Raw genomic sequence first — 18871 nt, forward strand, 5'->3', positions numbered from 1 at the left:
CCCAGAAGGCCAGCTCTTGTAACAGAGGTGGGGGAAGCAGCTTAGAAGTGACCAAGTCTGATAGTGTATGTAGTGCTCCATACTCACAGCCCCCCACATCTGCAGAGAAGGGGGGAAGGTGCTTTTTCTTCCTGAGAGGGGATTGTTGTTCAGATGACCATTGAGGTCCCATCCAACTCAAAGGCTCTCACTGACCGTCATGCATTTTTTTCCTTCCCTAGGGTCCTCCCAATTTTCTGCGGGCCTCGGCTCTGGCCGAGCACATCAAACCAGTGGTGGTGATTCCTGAGGAAGCCCCTGAGGATGAAGAGCCAGAGAATCTCATTGAAATCAGCACCGGTCCCCCAGCTGGAGAACCCCCGGTGAGAGCCTGTTAGCCATCAGTTCCTTTAGAAGGTTATCACATGTATGGCCTAGCTGTGGCATGGGGAAATGGAAAAGGTGGAGAGTAATCCCAAGAGGGTCTCTCTGTTAGGCCCCCAATCTAAGCCCCTGATGGATTTGTTGAATGAATGAATGAAGTGAGTGAGTGAATGAAGTGAATGAGTGAATGAATGAATGAATGAAATGAGTGAATGAGTGAGTGAATGAATGAATAAAAGAATGGAGTGAATGAATGAACGAATGAAAGAATGAAGTGAGTGAATGAGTGAGTGAATGAATGAATGAATACTGCTACTATCCCTTATATCTCTCCTGGAGTGGAAGGAGTGATGCTAAGTGGCTAAAAAGTAACCATGGCGATCTGATTTGACTTTCTGCAGGTGGTGGCGGACCTCTTCGAGCAGACATTTGGACCACCCAATGGCACAGTGAAGGATGATAGGTGAGGAGCCCAGAAACTCAAGGAAGAGGAGGGGAGACTCCATGTGCAGAGCTAGAATTGAGACTCCTGCTTCAGTCTGGAAGGATGCAGGCTGAATGGGGATGCCTCTCTCTTCCCAGGGTTTAGTAAACTCATGAAGGTGACATCATGGTATAATGGATAGGGCATTGGGCTTGGAATGAAGAAGACCCGAGTTCAAACCCTGCCTCAGACATTTAGTAGCTGTGTGACTGTGGGCAAGTTTTTTAACCTCTCTGGGCCTTAGTTTCCTCATTTGTAAAATGAGGGGGTTGGACTCAGTAACGTATGGGCGGTCCCTTCCAGTGCTCTGAAGGGCAGGGGGGTGGGGAAATAGGAACTGTTCTCGAGATCCCAGTTACCCCTTGTAATCTGAACAAATAAACAGGTACACAGTAAATTCACAGAACAGTTTGGGAAGAGGGGGTTTCGGTTAATTTTATGCCCTGCTAGATGGAATGTTTGTTAACTAAAGACCTCTTTTGCTTCACTCCTTGTTAGAAATTTTTCTATCCAGTGTGAGCCCATTTTCCTTCCCTGGCAAACAGGGAACAAGGACTTTAAGTGAATATTTGCTGACTGAGGATCTTATGGTGTCACAATTCTGAAGATCCTTTCTCATACGTTTTGATTCAGAGTCATTAACTAGTGGCTCTGGTACCCAGGGCAATCACCACATTATGTGGAATCCTTCAGGTTAACCATTTAATCAATAAACAAGCATTTGTTAAGAGCCTACTATGTGCCGAGAGGAGTTTATGGAGTAGGGGGATGGGAGTGGGGGCAGGGTGATGCAGACCTGCATTTAGTAGAGTGGAGGCAGTGGGGCCGAGTGCCCAGGACAGAGCCTCCGTGGGAGACCCACCGCTAGGATGGGGTATGAATGCCACCTACGCAGGGCCTCACCCCAATGCAACCTGACCTGCCGTGTGCCCACAGGGACCTCCAGATCGAGAACCTGAAGAGGGAGCTTGAGATGCTCCGGGCTGAACTAGACAAGATCAAGCTAGAGGTGGGTTTCCCCCCTTGATGCCTCAATCATCATCAGCAGCGTCTGGGGGGACAGGGGGTTGCAGTGGAAGGAGTGCAAAGTCACCCACCAGCCTGGGCATCTGCAGAGACCTGGGTTCAAGCCCTGCCTGGTCTGACCTTGGCCCTGGGCATCTCACTTAAATCCTTTCTTAGCCTCCATTTTCCCATTTACAACAAGGGAGTCTTGGCCCCTGTTACACAGACCTCGCTGAGTTATTCTGGGGCTCAAAGGAGATGATGCCCACAAAGTGCATTGTGGTTGTTGTTATCATTATAGTCATCATGAATTATTTTTATAGCAGTTGTGAGAATCTCAGGAGATAATGGATGGGCTGTGCTTTCTAAGCTTCAATGTGCCATAGAAACGCCCGCTATTGTTCTTAGAGACAGTTCCTAAGAGCCAGGAAATCCTGACTTCAAGTTCTGGCTCTCGGCTGTGTGACTCGGCAAGTCACTTAATACATCTCAGTGCTCTCAGACTACTTTGGACATTTTTAAGTTGCAGAGCAGGTGCTGGCCCTCATTGGTAGAGGGAAGACTAATAGCCTCCTAAAAATAATAGCCAACCTGCATATAATAATTGAGGCAGCTGGGTGGCTCAGTGGATAGAGCACCAAGCGTGGAGTCAGGAAGATCTGAGTTCAAATTTGGCCTCAGACACTTACTAGCCACGTGACACAGGCAAGTTTGCCTCAGTTTCCTCATCTGTAAGATAAATTGGAGGGGGCAGCTAGGAGGCACAGTGGACAAAGCACTGACCCTGTATTCAGGAGGACCTGAGTTCAAATCTGGCCTCAAACACTTGATACCAGCTGTGTGACCCTGGGCGAGTCACTTATTGCCCCGGAAAAAAACTGGAGAAGGAAAGGGCAAACCACTCCTGTATCTTTGCCAAGAAAACCCATGAACAATATTGATGTGATATGGTCCACAGAGTTGGACACGACTGAGTGACTGAGCAACAATATAATAATGATACTGTGTAGCAATATATATTCAAACTCGTAATGAGATAGGGACTGGAGCTGTGACCTCCCAGAAAAGGAAACTCCCTCTAACAATGCAGGCTGGCACCCGCTCTGTGACCTTAGAAAGTGTTGCCCGGGGGCACCTAGAGGTGAGGAGATTTGCCCCCCCACACACACATACACTCGGAGGCCCTGGGGATGGAGGGAAGGGGGTGCACAAGGGACCCAGACTCTCTCCTTCCCCACCCCCAGGCCCAGAGGTACATCACGCAGCTGAAGGGGCAGGTGAATGGGTTGGAGGCCGAGCTGGAGGAGCAGCGGAAGCAGAAGCAGAAGGCTTTGGTGGACAATGAGCAGCTGAGGGACGAGCTGGAGCAGCTGAGGAAGGCCCGGCTGGAGCATGAGCGGGCCCAGGGCCTCTACCAGGAGGCCGAGAGTAGGTCCTGACCCTGGGCTAGGGGGGGGCCAAGCAGAACATGCACGCACACGCACACACACATACATACCACACCCATGCACATGCATACACACATGCACACCACCTCCTTCCCCACCACAGGAGGGGACTCTCCCTCTGCCGGGGTGGTCAGTGCTCAGCCCTCCGGCGCCTGCCATTGTCTCATGGGGAGAGCCTGGAGGCCCGAGGTCGATGCAGTAATCCAGGCATGATGAGGGCCTGCACCAGAGTGGTAGCGGTGCGTTTTGAGGATGGGCAAGAAACGGGCACAGTTGTAGGTAGTAGGAAAAGAGGCAGGAAATATGGAGAGACCAAAGATTAGTGAGCGTGGGGATAACAGGGGGTGATCTCTTGGAGGAGAGGAGATGGGATGGGCTGGGCTCATTCATGCAGGTAGAGGAGTTATCTTTGGTCAGAAGAAAGGCCTCCCTCATCACGGGAGATGGGTGAAGGAGAAGAAAGGCATGGAAGGGATATGAATGCGCACAGAACTTTGTCCTTGGGAGTTAGATCTGAATTCAAATCTTGCCTCAGATTCTTACTGTGTGACCCTGGGCAAGTCACCTACCATCTCTCAGCCTCAGTTTCCCCATCTTTAAAATGGGGATATAATGATAGAGCCTACCTCCCAGGGTTGTTGTTGAGGCTCAGATGAGATAACATACATATGTAAAGTACTTTGCAAACCTTCAAACTCTCTATAAATGTGTGAGGAGGATTGGTCATTGCAATGATGCACTGCCTCCCCAACCTGTATTTCCCCCCTTATTCCAGAGAAGGCCAGTGCAACCGAGACACGGTACATCAAGCTGAAGGAGAAACACAGTGAGCTGATCAATACCCACGCTGAACTACTCAGGAAGGTACAGGCTGCCCCCCACCCTCAGCCCAGTGAGACCCACTGAAAGAAGGGCAGCAGGCAGGGCCCTTGAGCCGCTATTGGTCACTTGATGGCTGACCTCAGCCAAGTTACTCCTAAACTATAAGCAAAAATAAAACTAGACTCGGCATGGGTCAACAAACACCTACTATGTGCCAAGCACTGTGCTAAAAACCTAGGATCTCTGCCCTCAAAGATCTTCTGTTCTAATGGGGGAGACAACATGCCAATAGCCATGTACATTGATCAGTCAATCAGCAAGCCTATATGAAACATGCTCCCTTGTCCTAAGGCATTGGAGATGGGCAAAGCTGGCGGGGCAGAGCGGGGCTTTCTGGACAGTGACCTCATTCTCCCTCCCCATCTGATCTCAGAACGCTGATACGGCCAAGCAGCTGACGGTGACCCAGCAGAGCCAGGAGGAGGTGGCCCGGGTGAAGGAACAGCTGGCCTTCCAGATGGAGCAAGTGAAGCGGGAGTCGGAGATGAAGGTATGCGTCTCCCTCCCATATGCTCCCTGGGCACCCTGGGTCCCTCGAGCCAAAGACCAAGGAGGGAGTGGCTCATAGATCACTGCCCCTGGGGAGCCCCCAGTGGGGAGGTGCCTCCCTTTCCCATGCCTCCCCAGACCCCAAGCCCACAAAACATCCTTCCCTGGTCTTGGATTGGGATTAGATCATGCACTTGAATAAAGTCCCCAAACAGTGGAGCCGCCCCCATGCTCTGTGCTCCCCCCACCATCCCCAGTGGCCCCCCACTGCCTTGGGTGACACCTTCTCCTGTCCCAGTTAGAGGACCAGAGTTACCAGCTGGAGAAGCTAAAGAGAGAGCTGGAGGCCAAAGCAGGAGAACTGGTCCGGGTCCAGGAGACACTGAGCCACAAGGAGCAGGTATGAGAACCTGGGAGGCAGATTTTGTTCTTAGACTCATTTTATGGATGGGAAAGAGGTTAAGTGACCTGCCCAGAGTCAAGGTTGGATTTGAACTCAAGTCTTCCTGGCTCTTTAAGCCCCGTGCTCCACCTAGTGGCTACTTAAAGAGTTTATTTGGTCTATTAGAGAGGCTGGGCCACATGTAGATAAGTATTGTATAAGGGAGGGAGGGAAGGGGAAAGATTGAAAACACATGCACACTACAAAGATTTGGGGAAACAACTTTCACCTGGGAAATTAGGGAAGGCTATGTGGGGGCGGGGAGGGGAGGGCTGAGGTGAGCTTTGAAAGAAGCTGAGGATTCTTTTTTTTTTTTTTTTTGGCGGTGGGGCAATGGGGATTAAGTGACTTTCCCAGGGTCACACAGCTAGTAAATGTCAAGTGTCTGAGGCCAGATTTGAACTCAGGTCCTCCTGAATCCAGGGCCAGTGCTTTATCCACTGCGCCACCTAGCTGCCCCTGAAGCTGGGAATTCTTAAAGGTGGCAATGAGGGAGGGCATTCTAGGCATGAGGGATGGACTGGACAAAAACATGGAGATGGGAGATGGCAAGTTGAGTTCAGGACCCAAAGAATACTCTAGTTTGGCTGGACTGTGAAACACATGATGGGGAGGGGTGGAAGTCAGATTGTGGAGGACCTGAAATGCCAGCCTGAGTCTGTATTATCCAAGAGACAAGAGGGAGCCAGGACTGCATTATATAGTGGAATTAAGTCCTGGACCCAGAGTCAGGACACGAGTGCTCTCATCCTGACTACCTATGGGACCTTGGACTTTTAGGGCACTGAGCCTCAGTTTCCTCATTTGTTAAAAGGTTGGACTAGATGGCCTCCAAGATCCCTTCTAGCTCTCGATCTATGGTGCTGTGACACTGAGTCATTTTGCTTCTCTGTGCCTCGGTTTCCCCATGTGTAGAAAGAGGGGGTTGGGCTCTATGACCTCCAGCTCTCCAGTCCACCTCAAACAAAGGTCTACCCCTAGGGACAGGACGCCCCTCTTGGTTCTGGCAAGGGCAGGCTGGGGTTCCTCCAGCCCACACGGTAGAGAGAAGATGGGGTGCTAGCAGAGAAATAAGAAAGCAGAAAGCCCCTTCCCATGGGTAGCTTACTCTAGTCGGGTATGGTTGGATCGCCCCCTGGTGGAAGACTGTGCTAGGCAGCCAAAAGAAATGAGATGGGCCTTGCCTGGTGAGGAAAGCGCTGGACCTGGAGACAGTAAGACCCAGGTTCAGATCCTCCCTGGAAGACTTTCTAGCTGGGTCCCTGATGCAGGCTCTCTGAGCCTCCCTTTTCCTCTCCTGTGAAATGGGGATCAGAATACCTGTGGGGGGGGGCAGCTAGGTGGCCCAGTGGATAGAGCACTGGCCCTGGAGTCAGGAGGACCTGAGTTCAAATCCGGCTTCAGACACTTGACACTTACTAGCTGTGTGACCCTGGGCAAGTCACTTAAGCCTCATTGCCTTGCCCAAAAAAGAAAAAGAAAAAGAATACCTGTAGGGTTGTTGTGGGGCCCGACCTGTAGTCAGGAAGACTTGGCCTAAATCCCGCCTCTGACACTGACAAGCTGTGTGAGCTTGAGCACTTAGTTTCCTCACGTGTAAAATGGAGACGATGTCTGAGAGGCAGCCCCGGGGTTAGGAACACCCGAGTTCAAGTGCTGACTCTAACATATACTGGCTGTATCACCTAAGGAAAGTCACCTGACCTGTCAATACCCTGAGCAGCTGTCCTCTAGACTTTGGAGTGGCAGAGAAGGTAGCAACCTGCATTAGTAGAAAGAGTTTCCTACCTGGGAGTTCTCTACCTTCATGACATCCTGGTTAACAAAATGTGCCTATCTGGGCATGGTTGGGAGGCTCAAAGGAGAGAATGGATGGATGAATGAAAGAAAAAGCATTAATTAACTGCTTACTACATACCAAGCACCAGGATTACAGCTAGGAAAGCAGAAAAGTCACTGGTCTGGAAGCTCTTGTGCTCTAACAAGAGTCGAATGTTAGAAAGCACTGAATAAATGTGGGTTAATATTATAGTCCCTGCTCCTGGGAGCTCCTCTGATGAGGGGAAGAGGGACTGCTATCAAATGAGTGTGGGGGGGGCAGCTAGGTGGCACAGTAGATAAAGCACCGGCTATGGATTCAGGAGGACCTGAGTTCAAATTTGGCCTCAGATACTTGACACTTAATGGCTGTGTGACCCTGGGCAAGTCACTTAACCCCCCCCAAAAGCAAACAAAAACAAACGAGTGTGTGTGCATGTATGTCCACACACATGGATATACATATTTTATACATACACATATGTTTTATATACATACAAATGTATACGTGTTTTTATATATACTCTCTTTGCTGTTTCTCTGTCACTAAAGGAATGTTATATGTATGTGTATACACATGTATCTATAAAATGAGAGCTCTATAGATATATATTTTATGTTTATATGTATATTCTACATATATATGTTTGTGTGTCTAAAATGAGAGGAGACACACACACACAAACACACATACAAGGTGACACAGTCTTGGATTATGTGAAGAAATAAGAGCTGGCCAAGACTCAGGAGGGTCTGGGGCCTCTAAACTCCCACTTTAGAGGGCCAGTCCGTCAACAACAAGCTGCCTACTATGTGCCAATGGGGGGGGGGCAAAGTCGGTCCCTGGTCTCAAGGAACTCACAGTCTAATGGGGAGACAACAACCAACCATGTACCAAAAAGACATATATGAGATTAATTGGGAGCAATCTCATAGGGAAAACACTCCTTCCTCCTCCTCCTCTTTCTCTCTCTCCCCCTCCCTCCCTCTTCCTTTCCCTTCTTTCTCCTTTTCATCTTTCTCCTTTTCTTCTTCCTCATCCTCCTTGTCCTTTCTCCTCCCATCCCTCCTCCCTCTCTTCCTCCCCTTCCTCTTCCTTGTCCTTTCTTTCTCTCTTCTCTCTCTCTGTTTCTCTCTCCCTCCCTCTCTTCCCCTCTCCCTCCTTCCCTCTCTCTCCTCTCATCTGAAATGCCGTCCCATGCTGGAGGAGGGCTTAGATGGGCTTGTTCTGCTGTACTGCCCCAGAGAGCAGAGCTGGCACCAGTGGGTGGAAGGCGCAGACTTAAGCTTGCTATAAGGACGGAGTCAGCAGCAGTCAGAGCCCTCCCAGAGGGAGTGAGCTGCCTCAGTGCTGGGGGCTGCATGGGCTCCCTTCACTAGAGGTTTTCAGACAGCCCAGATGACCACCTGCCTGGGAAGTTGAGGAAGAGACTCCTGGTCAGGAACGGCTTGGATGACCCAAGCAGCGCTGATACTCTGTGACATTAGAGCCGGGAGGCAGCAGGCATCGTGAAGGAGTAGGGGTGATGCCCAGAGCTGAGCCGGGCGGGCCGGGGCCTCACTCTGTCCCCTGGTGGTGTTTGCAGAGTGGGTCTGAACTGAGCTCCAAGCTGGATGCCCTGTACTCGGAGAAGGAGTCTCTGTGCAGCACAGTAAGGCAGCGGGAGGCTGAGCTGCAGTCCGCGCAGAGCCTGGTGCAGGAGAAGGAGGCGGCCCTGAGCCGGGAGCAGGAGCGGAGCAGCCGGGAGATTGGCGAGCTGCAGGGGAAGCTGGCAGAGAAGGTAACCCCTGCTCTTTACCCAGTGGTAGGACTTTCCTCCTGAGTGGAGGGGCAGGTGGGGGAAGGAGTGCTCTCCAGCTGCTTCTCTCCCAGGAAGCCTGCATTTGGGGCAGTTCACTTCACCTCTTGGGCCTCAGTTTCCTCATATGTAAAATGAGGAGGTGGGACTAGATGGTTTCTGAGGTCTCTTCCAACTCTGGATCTAGGATCCTGTGACTCTCAATCACTTCATTTCCCAGTGCCTCAGTTTCCTTGACTGTAAAATGAAGGGGTTGGGCTAGATGAGGTCCTAAGGTCCCTTCCAGCTCCAGGGATATGACCCCATGGTGGCTTTCCTGGTTCTTCTAGTCCTAATCTAGAAGTTTAAGGTACAGGGCAGCTCTGGAGGGAAAAGGAGGCATGGGTGCCCCCTTGTGGTGAGAGTCCTTTGTATGTTGCTGCTTTAGAAAATGAGCCTGAGGTCTGAGTGGGACAAAGGCATCTACCTTAATGGTATAACAGAGCTCCTCCTGGTTGGGAGCAGAAGACCTAGGTTTGAATCCCATCTCTGCTACCTTCTCTATGACTTGGGCAAGTCACTTAATTTTTTCCCAAACCTTAGTTTTCCTACTCTATAAAATGATATTCTCGTTCCCTGAGATATAACACTGTGCACTGCAGAGAGTACTGGACCCGGAGTCAGGTTCAGATCTCAGGTGACACTCACTTAGTTGTATGACTTTATACAAATGTCTTCACCTCTCTGAGCCTCCCTTTCCTCCACTGGGCTAGGTGTCAAACACAGGGGGCCAGAACCAGGTTAAAATGGTGTTGGGGGATATTTAACAAAGTAAATAAAAACACAGTAAAATGTAGATGATGTTAATAGGTGATTTTCTAAGTCAGTACGTGACCTGCATGTATGGCAGCATGGTTCCAATATGACCTGGATGCCGCCAGGCTAGATGACTCCCGTGGTCCCTTCCACACATCAGCCTGTGCACACTTAAATCTTGACCTTGGAGAAGTCAATCCCTCAACCTCAGTTCTCCCATCTGCTAGATAGGGATAATACCACCCACTCCCACCTACCTCACTCACGGGGTTCTCACTGAGCACTCTGTAAACTTGAAGGCGCTTCATCCAGGTGGGTGGTTTTTGCTGTTCTTTCCCAGGAGGCTCAGCAGCAGGGTCTGCAGCAGAGACTCCTAGATGAGCAGCTCTCCGTGCTCCAAGGCGCCGTGGCCGAGGCAGAGAACACCATGAGGGATGCTGTGAGCAAGCTGGACGACCCCCTGCACCTGCGCTGTACCAGCTCTCCAGGTTGGGAAGGGAGGGAGGGAGAAATAGAGAGAACCTCATCTGTGGAGGCTCGGCCCCACTTTCTTTTTTGTGTGTGACATTTTCTTGATACCTTTAAAATTGTTACACTCATCATTTCTGGATATGCCCCTCCCTACCCTTACCCTGGCCAGAGCTGGGAAGCAGTTAAGCCAAGCCAACTGACATATCAACCAGTATCAAAGAGTGTATGCACCTTTCTATCCCCATAGTCCCCCACCTCTCTGACAAGAAGAGGGCAGTGCTTCTTCTGTTCTCCAGAGCCAAGACTGCTCACTTTTAATTTACATATATAATTTTAATTAAATTTAATTGACATATATGAATTATTATATTTAAATTAAATGAAGTATATGTCTAAATGAAGCCTTTTGGCTTCATTTTAGTGTTCTTTCCATTCATTTTGTCGTGGACATTATATACAGCCAGGTCCCAATTAGAGCAAATAGAGAATTGTGTAACTCTTAATCATTCATTATTAGAATTTAGGTTCGATTTGTAACTTCAAATAGTGCTAATTCAAAGACACGTGGCTACTTTGCAGGATTCCTTGTTTGCACTCATTAAGACCTCACTATGTGTTGTTTCCCTGGGTCTGACTTCCTTCCCTCTGCATCAGTTTAGATAATCTTCCCATGCTTTTCTGCATCCATTGTAGGTGTCATTTCTTAGGACACGGTGTTGTTCCTTTACATTCACGAACCATACTTTGTTCAGCCATTCCCCAGGTGATGTGGAACCCCCGCTCTGTTTCCAGATTTTGGCTAGCACAAAAAATTCTGCCCCCACACAGAGCAGAATTTGAGAGGAAGACCTAGTTCTATGGGTTGGAGGAAACAGGCTTTCTCAGACCTCTGGGTCCCTGCTGGGCTGGGGTCTGTGGGGGCTCTTTATTCCCTTGAGCCCCACCTCTCAGAGTACAGTGAATTGGGTCCCCACCATGGAAAGGCAGCTACTAGAAGGGTCCACGGGCCTGGCCAGGCCAGGAGTCGTGATGATGGGAAGAAGCGTCAGCTGTCGGTCCTTTGTCCTTCACGGTCCCTGTTCCCTGTCCCCTCCCCTCTGATCTATGTTTTCAGATTACTTGGTGAACCGGGCCCAGGCTGCCCTGGATGCCTTGAGTGCCCTGGAGAAGGGGCAGATGAAGTACATGGCATCGATGACCGGTAAGTGGACAGGAGGAGCCGCTGGGTCCCAGCCTGGGGAGACAACAGCTTCTCAAGGACCTCAGAGTCACTTTAGGGGTGAGAGGGATGGAACTGCTGCAAGCAGAGTCAGTCAGTAAGCATCTGTTAAGCACCTGCTATCTGCTGTGCTAAATACTGGGAAGGTAAAAAGAATCAAAAGACAGCCCTTCACCCTGCAGGTGCTTCCAGTCTAATGAAGACCATAGTTATGGCCTTGGTTAGGCTGAGGAGTGCCCAGTAGTGGGGACAGCATGCCCTGGGCCTTTCAACAAGCATTTTTTAAGTACCTACTATGCTTCAAGCATTGTGTGCTGCACTGGAGATAGAAAAACAGAAGCCAAACAATTTCTGTCCTCAGGGAGATTACAGTCTAATGGGAAGTCAGAAGATAACATGTCCATACATTGGTACCTACTAAAGGGGGAGTAGATACTAGGTCATTTTAGACACTTGCATCTGGAAGGGAGGGGAGGGAATAAACATTTATGTAGTGACTACTGAGTTCTAGGCACTGTACTAAGCACAAATATTATCTCAAATATGTCTCTGGAGGGACCAGAAAAGGGCTTCCTACACAAGAAGGTGCCTGCTATGTGCCACACTGTGCTTGGCACTGGGGGTACAAAGAGAAAAATGAAAAAGCTCCTGCCCTCAGGGAACTTACAGTCTACACAGGGATTCACATTCTAACATCCAACTTTCAGATCTGTTGTGCCTTCCTTAATCCCAGAGTTTAAAAGGGGGGGCTTCCTCAAGTTGAGGGAAATGCCCCAACTGTTTCCATCCCTTTTACTCCCCGCAAAGAAGTCCAGTCTCACTATCTGGGCTACAAGGAAAAATCAAACAAATTTCTATTTTGGGGACTTAATTTGTACCCTTTTATTCCTCTCTCTCTCTCTCTCTCTCTCTCTCTCTCTCTCTCTCTCTCTCTCTCTCCCCCCCTCTCCCTCTCCCTCTCTCTCTTTCTCTCTCTCTCTCTCTCTTCCTCTCCCTCTCCCTCTCCCTTCTCCCTCTCCATTTTCACAGATTCCTCCGCGCTAGTGGCAGCACTGGCCCAGTTTTCTCACCTGGCCGCGGACACCATCATCAATGGGAGCGCCACCTCACATCTGGCTCCCACAGACCATGCTGACCGTGAGTGGCAGGCTTTCTCCCCATCCTTCTCTCCAGGTTGGGTGTGGCAAAGAAAAAATGTTAAGGAGAGCCTGGGCTCATCCAATCCAGCCTCAGACCCACTGGGCCTTAGTTTCTGCAGCTGTGAAGTGGAATCAATCACAGCATGTCCATCACTGTGTTGTGAGGAGCAGTGTGTGAAAAGAGGTTTGCACAGGGCAGCGAGGTGGCACAGTGGATTAAGCACCAGCCCTGTATTCAGGAGGACCTGAGTTCAAATCTGGCCTCAGACACTTGACACTTACTAGCTGTGTGACCCTGGGCAAGTCTCTTAACCCCCATTGCCCTGCAAAAAAACAAAACAAAACAACAAAAAAAAGAAAGGTTTGCAAGTCTTAAAATCACAATGTATCACCTTCTATTACCATGACTGAGCCTGGGCTCAGAACTCAGTTCCAGGGGCCAGCAGTCTGTGAGGCCATCCGCTCCTGGTGCCCACCATTGCCTGTTCCTGGGGACCACCAGCTTAGGAGTTTGGCCAAGACCTGGATGTCGCAGCCCTGCTCTGACCACTGTGCCCTGCCCCTCCTTCCCATCCCTGCTCCCCTCCTCCCCCTCTCAAAATAACTGCGTAGATGGGGCAGCTAGGTGGCACAGTGGATAGAGCACAGGCTCTGGAGTCAGGAGTACCTGAGTTCAAATCCGGCCTCAGACACTTAACACTTACTAGCTGTGTGACCTTGGGCTAAGCACAAATATTATCACTTAACCCCAATTGCCTCACTAAAAAAATAAAAAATAACTACGTAGATGCCAGAGAACTCCCAGAGTTTTACAGCCCATCCTAACAGAGCCACAGAATTTAAGGGCTTAACGGGATCTGAGCCATTATCCATTCCAGCCCATACACCAAAGGAATCTCCACTCTAACATCCCCTACAAGTGGTTGTCCAGGGGCAGCTAGATGGCGCAGGGAATAGAGCACCGGCCCTGAAGTCAGGAGGACCTGAGTTCAAATCTGACCTCAGACACTTGACACTTACTAGCCGTGTGACTCTGGGCAAGTCATTTGACCCCAATTGCCTCACCAAACACAAAAACAAAAACAAAAACAAAAACAAAAAACAAGTGGTTGTCCAACTTCTGCTTGGAGACCTCCAAGGTGCACAGAACTCTGAGTCTGAAGTTGAAGACCTGTATTCAGACGTGACTGTATGACCCTGAGCAAGTCACTTCACTTCTGCCTACCTCAGTTTCCTCACCCGTAAAGTAGAGATAACAATAGCACCTCTCTTGCAGGGTGGTTGTAAGGCTCAAATGAGACAACACATGTAAACTGCTTTGCAAACCTTAAAGCATCATGTCGGTGATATTAGCTATTATTAAGACCATTGGGTTGCTTTATTAGCTATTATTAAGACGGCTAGAGGGGGCAGCTAGGTGGCACAGTGGATAAAGCACTGGCCCTGGATTCAGGAGGACCTGAGTTCAAATCTACCCTCAGACACTTGACACTTACTAGCTGTGTGACCCTGGGCAAGTCACTTAACCCTCATTGCCCTGCAAAAAAACAAATAAACACAAAAATAAAACAAAAACAAAAAGACTGCTAGAGTCAGGAGGACCTGGGTTCAAGTCCGTGGTCTGGCATTTTTTTACTTATGTTGCCTCAAGTGTGGACCTCTTTGGGCCTCAGTTTCCCCATCTGTAAAATGAACCCAATAATAGGGACCCTGGCAGGAGACAGAACAGTATAATGGTCTGGCTTTGTCCAGTGTCAACCTCCCACTGGGCCCTGAAAGGGGAGGGAGTGGTTGGAGACAAGGGGACATGAGTTCAGGTCAGAGTCAAGACCTGGGTTCATATCCTGCCTCTGATGTGTCTTAGTGATGTGACCCAGACCAGCTTACTTCAGGGTAGCCACCCAACTCACTGACAACCAGTTTTTAAGTCTATAAGGGATGATGGGTTTCCTGTCTGCACCAAGTTCCACATCACAAATTCCCAACACCCCGGGGGGCCACAGGTCCGGACCATTTGCGGGAGTGGTTGTGTTGTAGGGAATCCCGTTATCTAAGGGAGAGGAGTTGTCACTATCGTTATCATTCTTGTTGCCACTCTTTCCCATAGGACTGACTGACACATGCAGGGAGTGTGGGGCCCAGAGCCTTGAATACCTAGGGCTGCTCAAGGACAGGCAGTCCCTGAAACAGGCCGACCCCAGCCGGATGAGGGGCCCCCTCCAAGGCATCCTCCAGCTAGGGCAGGTAAGGGAGCCAAGGAAACAGGGGTGGGTCATTCTTGGAGGCAGTGATTATCAGAAGGACCTGGGTTCTAATCCCAGCTGGACTGCTGTTTCCAAACCATGTGACCATGTTCAAATAGCTTCAGGTGCCAAAGTCTGTAAAAGGGAAATCCTGATGTTCCCCCAACATGAGCCCTTCGCATGCCTGGGCACCTACCTCGTCTCCCTCAACTGCTCACGTGCCAACCCTCCCCCCAACAGGAGCTGAAGCCCAAAAGCCTGGACGTGCGGCAAGAAGAGCTGGGTGACTTGGTGGACAAGGAGATGGCTGCCACGTCAGCAGCCATTGAAAACGCTGTTCGACGGATCGAGGTGAGCCAGGGCCCCGTCCATTCACCCCGACCCCCTTAGAGGTGTGTGGCTGGGCCTGGCCAACCAGGCTGTGAGCCAGAAGACCCCGAGGATAACTGTGGGCAACCTGACCTCCCCTTCCAAGAACATTCAAGAACCTGCCATTCTGGGGGCAGCTAGGTGGCGCAGTGGATAGAGCACCGGCCCTGGATTCAGGAGGACCTGAGTTCAAATCCGGCCTCAGACACTTAACACTTACTAGCTGTGTGACCCTGGGCAAGTCACTTAACCCCAATTGCCTCACTAAAAAAAAAAAAAAAAAAAAAAAAAAAGAACCTGCCATTCTCCAGTGTGGTTTTGGGGGCCAGTCAGTGAACTGGATGGCCACCTTCCCCTGGGCTGCTTGGCACCTTTTCCTAGGGTAGATAGGACGGTGCCGAGGAAAGCCAGACTTAATCTCTGGGCTTGCTCAGAAGTGTTGGGTTCGTCCACTGGGGCTCAGATGATTTGTAAAGCCCTCCCCTGAGCCTCAGTGTCCCCATCTGGGTTGGACTGGATGAGCTCCAAACTGCCTTCCAGCTCTGAGGCCGTCATCCGCTTCTCCCCAGGATATGATGAACCAGGCCCGTCACGAGAGCTCGGGAGTAAAGCTGGAAGTGAACGAGAGGTGAGGGGCCCCCCACTCCCTGCCCCACTCCCGGGCTGGTGCTCTGGTCACTGGCAGAAGGCCAGTCCTGCAAGAGGGGAGGTTTGGGCTGGGGTGTGGGGGGACACTTTTCAGTCAGTCATGATTGTGGATCAGAAGGAACTGGGTTTCAGACCACGTTCCAACCTGGGGCTGGGGGGTGTCTCCCTCTTCTTTCTAGGATTCTCAACTCCTGCACTGACCTCATGAAGGTAACCAAGGCATTGTGCCCCCCACCCCCACAGCTTTGGGAGGCGGGGAGGCACAGCCCGGGGGGAGAGGGACTGGAGGGAGGGAGGGGGCCCTCTCCGGGACTGGCCTGCTCTAGAATAAGATGTGGTTCTTGACCTTGCCAGGCAATCCGACTGCTGGTGATGACATCCACCAGCCTGCAGAAGGAGATTGTGGAAAGCGGGAGGGTGAGTCTGGAGAGAGCCCACCCAGAAAGGGAAAGGGCCCGGGTGGGCTTGGGGAACACAAGAATGTGGAGGGCCCGTCTTTTCCTGCCTCCTCTTGAAATCTGTAGCTTCCTTCAAGGCTCAGATCAGGGGCCACCTCCTCCGGGAAGCCTCCCCTGCCTGAGTCATCACCCAGAGCATCAGAACCAGCAGAGGCCTCAATGGCTCCACCTGGGAGGAAGGGAACGGGCCTAGAAATGTTTCTGAAGCTGGGCATGACCCAGAAGTGGAAGAAGAAGAAGAAAATCCTAATTGTTTAGAAGAAAGGACAACTCCAAATTATTTAGGGTTTTGGGTTTAAAACAAAAAACCAACAACCTAAAACAAAATAAAACAAACCCTTATTTTAAGACAGAAAACAGACATATAATGTTAGGGCAGAAGTATACTTTAGGGAGGATATCTGCCTCGTTTCCCCCCACATACACATTTGTTAGCTTCCCCCACTTTGTACCTACTTGTCTGTCGAGGTTTGTAGAATGTAAGCCCCTTGAGGGCAAGCCTTGTTTGGCCTTTTGTCTTTATAGCCCACAGCACCTGGTGTCCATGAGACACTTAGTGTAGTTTGGATTGGACTGTTGAGGTCATTTAACACATGGAACTGAGCTTCCCACAGGGCCAGAGGCTGGTGCCTTCTGCAGTAACCACTGCCCTGCCCCACCTCGTGAAATGTTATCCAGCCCTGATTGTCATCAGCAGCTTCTAAAACCCTCCAGGAGATGGGAGTCTTGAATAGGATGATAGGGTTACGGATTGGTGGCTAGAAGGGACCTTGGTAGCCATAGACTCCCTTCCTCCCCCCTCCTTTATTTTACAAATGAGGAAACTGAGGCACAGAAGTGAAGTGACTAGTCCAGGGTCATACCTCTAATAAAGCCAAACCTCTTATCCAAATTGCTAGGGGTAAGAGGGAATGGCGTCGTGAATGGACTTTTGGATTTGGAATGAGGAAGACCTGGGTTTAAAGCCCGCCTCTGATATTTCTGAGCCTGTCTCCTCATCTGTAAAATGGGACTTTGGACAGCATCTACCTCACAAGGGTATCGTGATGCTCAAATAAGACAGTGTTTAAAGGGCTTTGAAAACTAGAGTGCTATAGATATGTTGTGGTGCTAGGTGGCGCCATAGTGCATAGAGCGCTGGGCCTGGAGTCCTGAGTTCAAATGTGACCTCAGACACTTACTGGCTGTGTGACCCTGGGCAAGTCACTTCACCTTGCCCACACTTGCCTCAGTTTCCTCATCTGTAAAAATGGGCTGAAGAAGGAAATGGCAAATCACTCCAGTATCTCTGCCAAGAGAACCCCAGATGGGGTCACAGAGAGTCTGACATGACTGAAATGACTGAACATCATTATTTTTTTGTTTTGTTTTGTTTTGTTTTTAGTGAGGCAATTGGGGTTAAGTGACTTGCCCAAGGTCACAGAGCTAGTAAGTGTCAAGTGTCTGAGGCCAGATTTGAACTCAGGTACTCCTGAGTCCAGGGCTGATGCTCTATCCACTGCACCACCTAGCTGCCCTGAACATCATTATTATGATCTTACAGACTTACAAATTGGGAAGTGTCTCAGAGTTCTAACTCCTCTATTTTGGAGATTAGAAATCTGGGGCACGGAGAGGTTCAGTCATTTGTCCAAGGTCATACAGCAATCAGCAGAGCTGGGATTTGAACCCAGGCCTCTGACTATATCCATTGCATTTTCTTGGTATCATGTTGCCTCCCTTTTGCTAAAAGCAGGAGCTCATGACCCCAGGCTCCTCACTGAGCCTCAATTTCGTCATCAGTAAAACTGGGCTCCTTATAACTCCCTGTTGTTGTTTGGTGAACCCATGCTAAGTCCTGTTCCAGGAGCTGCGGGGGGCGGGGTACAGAGACAGAACCACAACAGTCCCTGCCCTCAAAGAGCTTACTTTAGAACTAGGTAGTGACTAGCGAGAGAGGAAGATAAAATAAAGTGATTCTGGGGGTTGAGGGAGGGTCAGTTTTAATCCACAAACCCTACAAATTAAATCATCCCCTAACACCCCCACTCCCCAGATAGCTGAGAGCCCCTTGTTTTGAGAATAAAAGCCTCAGGGGAAAAGGATTCAGGGTTGAGGTGCTGACTTCACTGAGCTTGTCTTGTCCTCCTCTTACCACCAGGGGGCAGCAACCCAGCAGGAATTCTACGCCAAGAACTCACGCTGGACTGAAGGCCTCATCTCGGCATCCAAGGCTGTGGGCTGGGGAGCCACCCAGCTGGTGTAGGTCCAGGCTGGGAGAGGGAGGAAGGTCATGGTGAGGCCTCTGGCTGCCTGGGTGGGAAAAACAACTTCTCCGTCCCCCTCCACCCCTCTTCCTGGCATCCTTGGCCAAGGCAATGAGAAGGAAGCTTGGAGCCAGCCGGCTGGACTCATCGATTGAGATGAGAGCCGGGAGAAGCCCAGGAGGCCGCCCAGCCCCGTTTTTATCAGGGAGGAAACGGAGGCCCAGCGCTGTTCAGTGACTTGCCCAGGGTCTCACAGCTAGTATCAGAGCAGGGATTGAGAGCCAAGTTTCCTGATCCTAAATTCAATGTTCTTTCCACTGTGCCTTGCTTGGGGGCTGTGAAACTTGGGTGTCTGCCATCCCTGGGTGAATCATCCCAGGGAGTGTGGCCTGGAGCTGAGTTTCTGGGGAAGCCAAAGCCGTGGGACTGATCATGTTTGGGACATGGCTGACCACCCTGACCCTATCACACTCACACGCATACATGCACGCACATGCGCACGCGCGCGCACACACACACACACGCACAGCCTGATGATCTGCTTCTCTTCTAG

At 50.4% G+C, this 18871-nt stretch overlaps 1 protein-coding gene across 1 annotated transcript in view; it reads left to right on the top strand.

The window, feature by feature from the left end:
• The window catches only part of HIP1R (huntingtin interacting protein 1 related), a 79568-nt gene that overhangs the window by 54553 nt on the left and 6144 nt on the right, over positions 1–18871 (top strand). The window contains 17 exon segments of the mRNA XM_043989392.1: positions 222–362; positions 765–826; positions 1784–1856; positions 3097–3280; positions 4076–4164; positions 4556–4672; positions 4970–5071; positions 8518–8712; positions 9866–10013; positions 11111–11197; positions 12245–12352; positions 14462–14598; positions 14838–14948; positions 15536–15594; positions 15794–15824; positions 15969–16031; positions 18213–18313. Of these exon segments, the coding sequence (XP_043845327.1) occupies positions 222–362; positions 765–826; positions 1784–1856; positions 3097–3280; positions 4076–4164; positions 4556–4672; positions 4970–5071; positions 8518–8712; positions 9866–10013; positions 11111–11197; positions 12245–12352; positions 14462–14598; positions 14838–14948; positions 15536–15594; positions 15794–15824; positions 15969–16031; positions 18213–18313 (1808 nt within the window).

The sequence above is a fragment of the Dromiciops gliroides genome, chromosome 1 (genome assembly GCF_019393635.1).
Source record: "Dromiciops gliroides isolate mDroGli1 chromosome 1, mDroGli1.pri, whole genome shotgun sequence".
NCBI lineage: Eukaryota > Metazoa > Chordata > Mammalia > Microbiotheria > Microbiotheriidae > Dromiciops > Dromiciops gliroides.